Source organism: Arachis duranensis, chromosome 6 (genome assembly GCF_000817695.3).
Source record: "Arachis duranensis cultivar V14167 chromosome 6, aradu.V14167.gnm2.J7QH, whole genome shotgun sequence".
NCBI classification, from domain to species: Eukaryota; Viridiplantae; Streptophyta; class Magnoliopsida; order Fabales; family Fabaceae; genus Arachis; species Arachis duranensis.
Genome location: NC_029777.3, coordinates 101,793,559 through 101,806,019, shown reverse-complemented (window position 1 = coordinate 101,806,019; position 12,461 = coordinate 101,793,559). Strand labels below are relative to the sequence as shown.

Here is a 12,461-nt window from a genome sequence, read left to right as displayed (position 1 = left end):
TTCTGATTCATCAAACCATCAACATCACAGCTTGAACAGCTTAGGGCATGAGATTTTCTTCATGGTGCAGTGAGCGTGGAGAGCAACCAAGCTGTGAATCAAAAAAAAAAAAAGAAAAAGTTGCGAATCCAATTTTGCCATTCTCTTTCTATCCCTAATTTTTCTTTCGACATTTTCTTTCCCCATTCTTACCTCTTCCTTCAAACTCATCCAATAGAGTTTGATGAGAGGCTATTTCGCAAGATTCTTTCTTGATGAACATAGTTGTTCCGATCAACGAGTTGGAAGGAAGATCTGAATCCTGTGATTCATTGATTTCTCAAAATGGCAAACATGGCAAACAGATCCTCCCATTGCAGAGGTCGTGGAGCTACATTGGCTTGCTCTCATTGCAACAAGCAAGGCCACACAGAAGATATATGCTATAAGAAGCATGGGTACTCCTCCCACTTCTACCAATGGCAGCAACATAACACCACCATCAATCACGTGATCACTGAGGGGCATGATGATATACTCAGTGACAAACAATTCCAGCTCAATTGTCTCTGTGAGATACAGGATCAATCCACATCGAAGATGATTGGCATTGCTAAGTGCGGAGATGGGCTATATACAATGAGTAGAGAAATAGAATGCTTTCACCTTCAATCCCCTTCAATAAAGCAAGCTTCATTGGCAGCAGCTTCTACCACTACTCATAACATAGCATCTTCACAAACTGAGCATAACAAGATTTGGCATCTTAGATTAGGACATATACCTATGCATAGACTAATTTTAATGAAAAAAGATTATCCTTTTATAGATTGCACTGCTTCAACATTTCCTTGTGACTCATGTCATTTTGCAAAACAAAAGAAGCTATCTTTTGATCTTAGCACAACTGAAATAAAGAATTGTTTTGATTTAGTTCATATGGATATCTGGGGTCCCATTTCTGTCCCTTCCAATGAAGGACATAGATATTTTTTGACTGTGGTGGATGGCAAGAGTAGATTTACTTGGACTTTTTTTATGAAAACAAAATCTGAGGCATCACAATTGGTTATTAACTTTGTAAATTTTGTCAAAGTACAATTTGAAAAACAAGTTAAGTGTATAAGAACTGACAATGGACCAGAATTCACTCTAAAGTCCTATTTTGCATCAACTGGCATTCTACACCAAACTTCTTGTGTAGAAACACCAGAGCAAAATGGAATTGTAGAGAGAAAACACCAGCACATTTTAGGTGTTGCTCGAGCACTGTTATTTCAATCAGGAATTCCACTTTGTTTTTGGCAATACGCAGTTGCTCATGCTATACACCTAATTAATAGGCTGCCCAGTATTAAATTGGATAATGTCAGTCCTTATAAGGTTTTGTATGGTACATTACCCAATCTTTCAGATTTAAGAGTATTTGGTTCTCTTGCATATGCCTCCACGTTAACAAATTCAAGAACAAAATTGGACCCAAGAGCTAGAAAAGCAGCATTTCTCGGTTTCAAATTTGGAACAAAGGGTTTTCGACTTATTGATTTGAAGTCAAAAGAAATTTTCATATCTAGAAATGTAACTTTCTATGAAACTCATTTTCCATTTTCACATTCCACAAGCACTGAAACTATGACACCCACTCTTCTTCCACAATGCATTGACATTTTTCAATATGATACACCATCCACACATCATTTGCCATCACCTACACATACCACACTCACAGATTCAACTGTAGATCTCTCAAGCTCAATGCATTCACCTATTTCCTCACATACCATTGCACCCACTAGCACCCCACACACCAACACTGCACCTGCATCACAAAACTACATCATCCCGCATGACTGCATCACTAGAAAATCTGAAAGGGTCAAGAGATCGCCTGCTTATTTGAAGGACTACCATTGTATGATAACCCACACAACGCATCCTAGCAACTTTGCCAACTCTAACACTTTATATCCTATCTCACAATATTTATCATATGATAAACTAAACCCAGAATATAAGTCTCTTTCTCTAGCTATCACCTCAAATTCAGAACCTAGCACCTATGAGGAAGCGGCTGCACATGAATGCTGGAGAAAGGCAATACAAGCTGAATTAGCAGCTCTGGATCAGAATAGAACTTGGTGTCTCACTGAACTCCCAAAAGACAAGAAGGCTGTGGGTTGCAAATGGGTTTTTCGGGTAAAATTCAATCCCGATGGCACCATAGAAAGGCACAAAGCCAGGCTAGTTGCAAAAGGATTCACTCAAGTGCAAGGAGTGGATTATGGTGATACATTTAGTCCAGTTGTCAAAATGACTACTCTACGAGTAATATTGGCATTGGCAGCGGCAAAGAAATGGCATTTGAAACAGCTGGACGTCAACACTGCCTTTCTTCATGGAGATTTGGACAAGGAAGTTTACATGCGGATACCACCCGGTTTGGATGTGTCACAACCAGGTTTGGTCTGCAAATTACAAAAGTCTCTATATGGACTTAAGCAAGCTAGCAGGCAATGGAATATTAAGCTCACTCAGACTCTTGTTGATGCTGGTTATAAGCAGTTTTTTGATGATCATTCACTCTTCATTAAGAAACAATCTCAAAGCTTCACTGTCATTCTAGTATATGTTGATGACTTGGTTTTAACCGGGAATGACATTGGTGAAATCAATTCCATCAAGCAAGATTTGGATGACAAATTCAAAATAAAGGATCTTGGTGATCTCAAATACTTCTTGGGAATGGAAGTAGCACGCTCTAACTCTGGAATTCACATTTATCAGCGGAAGTACACCATGGACTTTCTCAGAGATTTTGGTTATCTAGATTGCAAGCCTCTCTCTACTCCATTTGATTATAGTCAGAAACTTTCAAAGGAATCAGGTACCATTTTAACAGACAACACTGTTTACAAACAGCTCATCGGCCGTACACTGTTTACAGACAGCTCATCGGCCGACTCCTTTACCTCACAAATACTAGACCCGATATCTCTTATGCTGTGGGATGTTTGAGCCAATTTTTGGACTGTGCAACAACTTCTCACCTACAGGCTGCTTTTCGTGTACTCCGATATTTAAAAGGCCGACCTGCAACTGGTCTCTTCTTCTCCTCTACTTCTAATCTGCATCTCACTGGATTTGCCGATGTTGACTGGGCTACCTATGCTGATACTCGTCGCTCCATTTCCGGTTATTGCTTCATGCTTGGGAGCTCGCTCATTAGCTGGAAGAGTAAAAAGCAAACTACAGTTGTCAAGTCCTCTGCAGAAGCTGAATATAGGTCTCTTGCTGTTGCCACTTGTGAAGCTAGTTGGTTATCTTTCTTAATGGATTTCATTGGCTTGCCACTTCAAAAGTCTATCACTCTATTCTGTGACAACCAGTCAGCCATTCACATTGCCAATAATCCCATTTTTCATGAAAAACTAAACACATTGAAGTGGACTGCCACATTGTTCGTGAAAAGCATTTGTCTGGTCTCATTCATCTTATGCCAGTTCGTTCCAAGGATTAACTTGCTGATTTTCTTACCAAAGCTCTGCCACCGGGTCCTTTTCTTGCCAATGTTTCCAAGCTAGGATTGTTAGATTTACACAATTCTAGCGTGCGAGAGGGTGTTACCTAGATTATTTCTTTATCAATAATAGGTTTACCATTGTAATTATTTTTTAGTGAGAGTACATAAAAAAAAGTACATAGTATATAAGGTGTAATAACTCAACAAATATTTTCTAAGGGGAATTTTTCATTCTCTCCAATAATGAGAAGAACCTATCTCTCTCCCTCTCTTAATCCTTTCTGATTCATCAAACCATCAACATCACAGTTTGAACAGCTTAGGGCATGAGATTTTCTTCATATTCTTCTTAAAAATACATCTAACTAAAAATCTGTTACCAATTTAATTATCATATATTTATGTATAAATATATTATTAATATGTATTCTGAATAATTTATTTGGGAGCTGATTTTTAATGTACACTTATTGTAGTTATTCTTTTTTTTTTTAACTTTAAATCCTTTAGTTAATTATTTGACAGTTATTCTTTATTTTTTAATTGTGTGTTTAGCAGAATCCTTCGGAACCTAGGAAATCAGCTTCAATGCGGTTCGCAGGAGAAAGAGAGGAAAACCGAGAAATGGAACCTTCTAGTAAAAGCAAACGCCTCTTGAAGGCATTACTTAGTAGGCGCAAATCTAAGAAGGACGAAATGCTATATACTTATTTGGATGAGTATTGATCTTAGTTTTACATCAGAGTTTATCAACATTGATTTGTGGAGTGTGTATTTCAAATTGGCATCTCATCAGTTTTGTATTAGATAAAATAGTTTTTTTAATTAAAAAATATGGTTGTTGATGTTGTCATTAGTCATTACAATATATTTTTTAATTTTTTTATTTTACGAATGACTACCTTTTTTTTTTATTATACACTAATTTGTCTGATATGAAAAAAAATTAGAGATCAATTTAAAAGGTGACATATGGTCTTAAATATAGCTAATGTATTACATCATTTCTAAAATACTCTTTTGTGAATATAGTTAATGTTAGTTACATCATTCAATTTACCTTTATATTACATTTCTAAACATAGCTAACTTAACCAACACAAAAGAGTCTCCAACTAAATAGAGTTATTAGTATTACTAATTCTAGCCAAGCTTAACACCTGAATTTACCTAACTAACCTTTACATTTATCACTTTGATTGTTTTGCAATCTGAATTTATGAGGAAAAGAATTGAAAAATAAAAAGTAAAGTAAATGTGTGGGGACCAAAGCCCAATTGGAGCCCAGAATGACGCAGAGGCGGGCTATTTGGGCCCATTTGAGCTTTATTGGAGTTTTAACTTTTAACGTAACTCATGACAAATAAAAAAGACTTTTTTAACGTGACTTGTGAGCATATAAGTATATTCCATAAGAATATTTTCCAAGTTTTCGTCCAAATCCAAGGCATATTATTGAGCATAACAAATATTCTCTGCATTCTCTTTTTTTTTTTTTCTTTTTATTTGAGCTGTGTATTGTGTGTGTTGTGAACTCTCTTCTTCAATGCTTGCAAGCCAACATTGCCAGAATCATCATCTTTGTCTCAGTAACCAAAGTACCTGGTACGTTTTCTCTCTAATTTATGGTTTAGGATAATAGGATGAATAACAAATCATGCCAGTATATATCATATGGATTTACGTACAAAGTTTAGAAAACAAAAATTACGTTTCTTTTGGAGTAGTTACGTGCTAGAATGAGAAATTCATATTATGGATAAAACCTCTTTCGTTTGGCATAGGCTTTGTCTAGCACTTTAGCTATTATGTTTTCTCTTCCCATGCATGAATTTTTTTTTTTTTTTTTTTTGGTCTTGATGCATGAATTGTTTTAAGTTTGAATGATTATTATAGGGTTATTCTGATTTTGTTTCGTGTCCATGACAACGGCTTTTCGTACTAACATATTTATACCCCCCAAATTTAACATTTCTTACACTAGCTTAAAAGTCTCTTAGATTGATATAGCTATTTATAAGAATATGTTTGGAGTAAGAGACAAGTCTAAGATAGATAGTGTATTTAAAAATACAAGTTTGTTGTAGTTTTTGTTCTTGTAAAAGGTGACATATGGTCTTAAATGTTCTTAATGTTAGTTACATCATCTACTAAAAGGTATGGTGCTACACAAGTAAAATTATGAAATAGTTCAGCCTTAGAATGAGCTTCATGTTCTTACTCAGAACTTTTGATCTAACTAATTGCTTAATATTAAAATTAGTTTTAATTTATAAGGCTTAAGAATTTTTCAATACTCTGTATCTTCATAAGTACCTCACTAATCTCCTTAAATTAAATGTTTGAGTTAAAACATTGCAAGAAAATGTTACATAATTACTTAATTATATATCATTATTTATTAATTTATTTGTGACACATTTTGTTTCCAAAATAGCCTTAAGAAACAAACACTCAAATGATTCACAATCGGGTAAATTAAGAATTAAGAATTTATTAAAATTTAATTCTAAAAAGGTATCTTAGGTTTGCTTTACATTATCCAATATACAATTTTCACAGAAGTATTTGGTAATTGGTAGGGAGGAACTATACTTTCTCTCTCTCTCTCTCTCTCTCTCTCTCTCTCTCTCTCTCTCTCTCTCTCTCTCTGATTTTTTTTTTGGGATAATTGTTATTGTTAATATAAAATTATAGTATACAAAATGAATGATAATCATCCATCATCTTCTCTGACTCTGAATTTAGCCAATGAAGGGAAATGTTAGGTCACGCTAGAATCCTCTGAACTTTTCCTAAGAAGAGACCCTTTACTCCTTTAGAAAACACAGAATCTACATTGCCGCAATACATGAGCCTCATCTTGCACAACGAGTGCTGAGATCTCTCACATTGAGGATATAAAAATTAAATATCAACCACCTGCAATGAGAGGGAGTTAAGAATTCTTTAGTCTGAATGCACTTATAATGTGTAAAAAGCTAAAAAAAAAGTAATCATGTAAGGATTGTTGTGCAGAAAAACTAAATAATTACCAAAAAAGAAGAGGTTATGAACTATTAACATTAACATATGAAGGGGAACATCCAACTCGAACTGGCTTTAAGCTTCTTAGAAGCTTTCTTCCGTTCTCGAATGCTAAAACGAGGATACCAAACAAGTATAGCAGGCAAAGATAGAGTTTTTCTATTAGGGAAAATTTAAAGGAGACACTGCTTCCACCCTGAATTGTTCTGAGAAATAACATTCTGTTCTCTTTCAACCCTGCACAAAACCATTATGTAACATATCAGAATAAATTCGAGTAAATTAACATGTAAGCAAATTAAGAATGACATGTTACTCTTCCATAATCATTGTAACTTTAGCCACATAAGCCTATAGTTGGATTGATGAGATATCTGAGTAGCCTAAAAATAGATCCTTTAGAGCACATTGCGCTCTTATTGACTAGTAGTTTATTTTTCAAATAAGGATGAATGTGATATAAGACAGTATGCTCACTCACTGAAACTCACATGCCCAGAAAAGTTTTAGTGGCCTAGGGAGGGAAAACCTCTTGGTCAACCTTGTTAGTAATAATTTTTTTAATTTAAACATTTGTTTTGTTATTGTTAGTAAACTTCCAAAGGCAGGCAGTGATAATGTCAGTGCAAATATCGTCCTTCCTTCCGTGTGCACAGCAGCCAGTTAGTTCATGTCATAGGAATTCACCGGTGAATCAATCTGGGACAAGGCATGCACTGAAAAATGGCTCTTTGCTGTGTATATGTGGAGGCTCAGGCTGTTAGGTGCTAATTAAGTCATCTAGCCAAGTAGAAAACAATTAATTCAGTGAAATGGGTTTGTGACTGGGAAGAGAAGGATTAGCTATGGTTAGTTAGAATTGGAATTTACTCGATCAACCTTGTTATGGGGAAAAGCTTCTTAGGTCGACTCGGCAAATTAGCAATTGATGCACAAAAATGGGAAAATGTGAATATAGCAATATAGTATTGAGTCGGAAAATGTGCCCCAACACCCACCAATGTGGGTCCATCTCCGCTTGGAGCTTAACGAGCTACAGGAAACATTGATGGCACTTATGTGAGCTCATGCCAAATAGCATAGTGCAAGAGAAAGAATTCCTTTCAATATGGAATACTTACAAGATTGGTTCGTCGACAAATTAGTCCAATCATGTGGGCTCTTATTCTCTCCTGCTGCCTTGATCAAGTCAAACAGTGCTTGATTAACCTGAATTTTAAATTCTTTTAAGTTCATTTCCAGTATCAAACATTGCAAATACTACAAATGCCAATCTGAACAGGCAAAGTACGACATGCTACTTTTACAGAACTCAAGTAATCAGGTATTTATCACATCTTTTACATGCATAATATACCTCTTCAGGCCGCTCATGACTCACTAAATGACCTCCATGAAGATCAACCATTCTGGCTATCGGGTGAAGCCTCTCAGCAAGTCTCTTTGCATGATCAATCTGAGCAATTATGTCATGCCTGAATGTGAAGGAAATCTATAATCAGAATCTATAGGATAAAAACTATGTCAAAGATGAATTCTCCGTGCATGTGTACGCCTATTCATGCCTAATTCTGTGTATGTTTCGTGCATAATTTTAATTTCGCTTCTGTGTAAGGATAATATTGCAGACTAGGTGACAAGCAATATTACATAACAGTGCAGTTATGATCATATGAATCACGGTAAGATTTTCGTGATTCAATCTGGTTCCAGAAGCCAGCAATGTATTAGTGAAATTCTGGGTTTGGAGGTATGTATTGCAATATGCTTCATGATTCTCGTGATTCGATCTGATTACTAAAGCCAGCAGTGTAAATCGCATGAACTCTGTGTGAATGTAGAGCTCATGCATTATTTGGCCTGTCAGAGTAATCTTAACATGACCAAGTGTCAAAACAGTATTACATTACATATTACATAAATGTCTGCAGTTATTCACCTTCCATGAATGACTGAAACAAGAAAACCTCCAGATTTCATTGCATCAATATCTGGTTGAGTCACACTATGTGTCCAACATGCATGCATTTGGCCATCAAAACCACTGCTAGATTGCATTCCAGATGATGATATACATTTGACATATTGCTGAGAGAAACAGTGAAATTGAATTAGGATACCTTAGGAAAACAATTTCTGAATGCTTAAACAGGCATTGCATGATGATTAGTAATATGTGATCCATGTAAGGGTGTCCAGGAGTTGAAAGGGGAAAAAACAGAAAGGAATGTCTACATTATTATTTTTCAATATAGGGCAAGGAAATGGAGGATTGCATAAAAGCTAATGTTTTATTGTAAAATATTTGCAAAGTTAAACTTTTGTTAATTAAATATTTAAATTATGTTTCAAAAGTTGAAGTTAGAAAGAAACTAAATACATAGGTTTCCACAACAACTGCTTAGCTTAAAAGCTTATTTAATATATCATACCTGATATAATATTGCTCTCCTCTTTTCGGTTCCAACATATTCATCAAGATATTCCTGCATTTTTTAAATAAAATGTTCATGAACATAGATCTATAGTTTGTGTACAGCCTAAGTAATTCAATTTATCAATTCTCCTTCCACACTTTCATAAAGATTGGGCCTTTTCAACTATACTTTATGGCGACAGATTATCAAGAGGATATAATCAACTAATACAAGAAATGTTTTACCTGTGAGTAATGGGTGTCCAAGTCAACCGCAGCCCGTTGCTCAGGAGTCTTTGCTTTCAAGAAACGGAAAGCGACAGAGAATGTTCGTCGGTCAAGCTGATGAAAAGAAGGGGTGAAAAAGGAAAGATAATGAGGATTTTAGCTATTCTAACTACGTTCGTGGACATAAATTGAAAATCATGGTAAAAGCCTATAAAACTTATATGCCATGGATCAGATTGGATATATCATAACTCAACGTCAAATACAGATTTGTGAACAAATAAACAATTGATGAGTCTACAAATTACCCATTTTCCCCCATAGCTAGGATTTCTGTACTTTTCTTTTCTCTTTCTTCCCTTTGCCCCAGTTGTAAAGAAAATTATTATAGTTCATAAACCTGTTTCTTTCAACCCAGCAAATGGGGAAGTTTATAGAATTTTTAATGCCATAAAAAAATTCTCTGGCAAGTTTGGTCAGTGAATTGTCTACCTACACAGCAGCATGGAGTGTGAGTGCCTGCATAGTTGCATGAGGTTCCAAAATACCCAAAAAACAAAACATAAAAAGGAAGAAGGAAAAAAAGAATCTTTACAATGTGCTATAAGCCTGAAACTGTATCGTGATTGGCATGTGCTATAAGCCTATGGCACACACTCAATGGGGCTTTTTCCTTGGTCAAAATTTTTGTGCCTTGGTGATAGTTAGAAAGGTCTTTTTAATAATAACAATGGAAAGCAAGAATCTAAGGAAGAAGGAATAATACGGATGCACTACGATCATGTACAAATGCACTTTCTTCTTCCTTTTTTTTTTCCTCATTTAACACCCCCTTGTTTTATGGAAAGAGATGTTTTCAACATGTCTCCTAAAAGAATTGCCTTATTGTGCTCAAAATTCGAATTAAAAACAAGAATAGGGTATAAACAAATTTATGGTATGCAAGTTCACACATGCCACATCCTGATCCGAGCTGGTTTGATAGTTAGAAGGGAGTACAAAAATTCATGATATTTGTTCCCTTAAATCACTGACGGGCAGAGAATGAGTGAGAAATTAAACTTTGTAATATTTGACTGGAAAAAAAAAATGAAATCCTTCATCTAAAAACAAATCAAATTACTTTTTAGATTTGACCAAGTGTTGAAAGATATAGTTATACAAAAATACCTTTGGAAAACATTGAAAACCTCCCCCTGTTGCATTGAGCAATGCCAAGGAGAGAACTCTATCAGGAACCAATGCTGCTACTTTACAAGCTATCATAGCTCCTGTTATGATAGGGAAAAGTAATTAAAATTGTATACATATAAACAAAACCAGAAAGCAGATTTTTCTATAATACAAAATAGAATCACAACCAAATCTAAGGAAAGGATAGTCACTCCTATTTCCATTGACTATTACATGAATATGTTTAAAAAAATCATGTAAAAGTGTCATTAATAAAGTGTCATGATCAAAATAAGAGTGGCAATATAAATTCTCCCAAATCTAAATCATAAGCAAAAGATGCTGTTGTCAGCAGCATGTTAATCTTCCAAAGCACCGATTCAATTTTCAAGAAACCATCTCAGGAGTATATATATTAGCTACATTTTGGAATCGTCTTAATCAACATAAAGTTTATATTAGGGATTAATTTATTAATGCAGAAACCTACTCCAAAATTCCCCAAATGAAAATTTCACTATCCAAGACTAGTACTTACCCATTGAGTGACCAAAAACATGGGCTTTCTTCCAACCTAGATGATCTAACAATGCAATTGCATCCTTCGCCATGATCGTGGTTCTGCAGCCAATAATAATCACCAATCAAGACAAGCCAAAATCCATAACCTTCAACAAAACTTCCATTCGACTTTTTTCATTTCAAAATTGACAAAGGTGTTGGAGAACATAAATAAAGAAAGAGTTTAGCTAATATGTGTCCTTTGATAAACTTATTATTAGTGGAAGGTTTTAATTTTTTTTTATTTAATAAATGTAAAATAAAAGTATTGAAAACTTAAATTTTTTGTATTTCCAATAAAAATGTTCTCAATTTGTAATCCTAACTTGTGCTGGACACAAGATAGATAAATCTATAAAGAAAACAAAAATTGTTGCATTGTTAAAAACAAAGGATAACTAGAACCTTTCCGAAAGTAGAGAATGGTGGAGACCACTTCTTCATCCAATGGTGGGACTCACAACAATTTCATCTCATTATCACAACAAAATTCTAGCAAAAAATCTAATTGTCTACGATTTTCCCATTTAATGAAACTCAAGCGTGGCTCATAGTACAACCACTCAACAAAAGAACAAAATAAGAAATCGAATCAGTGGAATCACCTTCAAAATTAAAAAGACAAAAAAAAGAGGTGCCAAATTCAATCCAAAATGCGGAATCAAATGAAAATTGTAACGGAATGAAACTCGGAACTCACGAGTATTCGGATTTTTGGACTGGCACGGAGCTCCTACCCACGCCCCGATTATCAAACGCGCAAACCTCGATACCCTCACCGCATTCATTGTCATCTCCGCTCGAAACGTCGTCGTTAGGGATGGTGGTTCCGGTGAAGGCATCTATCTGTGGGCCCCACGCCTCGTGCGTGGCAGCCAATCCTGACCGTTCATCTCCACAAAATCAGTAAAATCCAATAAAAAAGGAAAAAGTAAATTATAATTGTTAAAAAATAAAATAAAATAGAAGAATGGAAGACCTATGATGAGGAGAACTTTAGTAGGGCCGCGACCGTAGGTTTGATAGAATAGCTTTATCTCATTGTTGATGGGACTATCGACGGGAACGACGGCGGAGGATGCAGCCGCGGAGGGGGCGGATTGGTGGACTCCGACCTCGCAATACGGCATCTTTGCGTCGGCGCGTGAGGGAGCGAGGGGATTGGGAATTGAATAAGAGAGAGAGAGAGGAGCAGGAACAGGAGCAGCAGGAGGAGAATGGAGGGCGCATTTTGGGGGAGGTAATATAGGGTAGCGGTGGAAGTTGGGCGGGGACACGTGGCGGATAATGAATGGGTGGATTCCACGTAGGATGGACGGTTCGGCGCGACGCGGAAATGGGTTTGTTTAAATGTCAAAGACTCAAAGTGGCAACGCCAACATTGAATTGAACCGAGTCAGACAGATCCGGGAAAAGTTTTATAAAACGTGCTTAGTTTAGTTAAGCGATTTGTTAATAAAATAAGAGAGGTTAATTAAGATGTTATAAGTTATAACGGATTATATTAATTCATTTAATCAAATATATTAGATTACTTAATATTTTTAATTAAAAATA

The 12,461-nt window shown here is 35.6% G+C and overlaps 2 protein-coding genes across 2 annotated transcripts in view; one reads left to right on the top strand and one right to left on the bottom strand.

Moving 5' to 3' along the window:
• Positions 1-4,352, top strand: part of LOC107495165 (protein ABIL2) — a 7,871-nt gene extending 3,519 nt beyond the window's left edge. The window contains exon 10 of the mRNA XM_016116258.3: positions 4,058-4,352. Coding sequence (XP_015971744.1) covers positions 4,058-4,225 — 168 coding nt within the window. The 3' untranslated portion in view covers positions 4,226-4,352. The remainder of the gene's footprint in view (positions 1-4,057) is intronic.
• Positions 4,353-5,996: 1,644 nt separating this feature from the next.
• Positions 5,997-12,243, bottom strand: LOC107495166 (uncharacterized). The gene is made up of 11 exons (XM_016116260.2): positions 11,884-12,243; positions 11,605-11,785; positions 10,882-10,964; positions 10,341-10,441; positions 9,189-9,284; positions 8,959-9,012; positions 8,466-8,614; positions 7,884-8,001; positions 7,648-7,735; positions 6,535-6,763; positions 5,997-6,421 (listed from the first exon to the last, which is right to left on the bottom strand). The coding sequence occupies exons 1-10, from the start codon at positions 12,032-12,034 to the stop codon at positions 6,549-6,551; spliced, it is 1,236 nt and encodes a 411-aa protein (XP_015971746.1). The 5' UTR covers positions 12,035-12,243; the 3' UTR covers positions 5,997-6,421; positions 6,535-6,548.
• Between the last annotated feature and the right edge of the window lie 218 nt (positions 12,244-12,461).

Excerpts from the sequence above, each read along its gene's own strand:
- LOC107495166 (XM_016116260.2), bottom strand. The coding sequence starts at position 12,034 with ATGCCGTATTGCGAGGTCGGAGTCCACCAATCCGCCCCCTCCGCGGCT. Across the intron at positions 9,013-9,188 it reads TGGACACCCATTACTCACAG|GAATATCTTGATGAATATGT; the intron begins GTAAAACATTTC and ends TAAAAAATGCAG. Across the intron at positions 8,615-8,958 it reads GGAGAGCAATATTATATCAG|CAATATGTCAAATGTATATC; the intron begins GTATGATATATT and ends TGTTTCTCTCAG.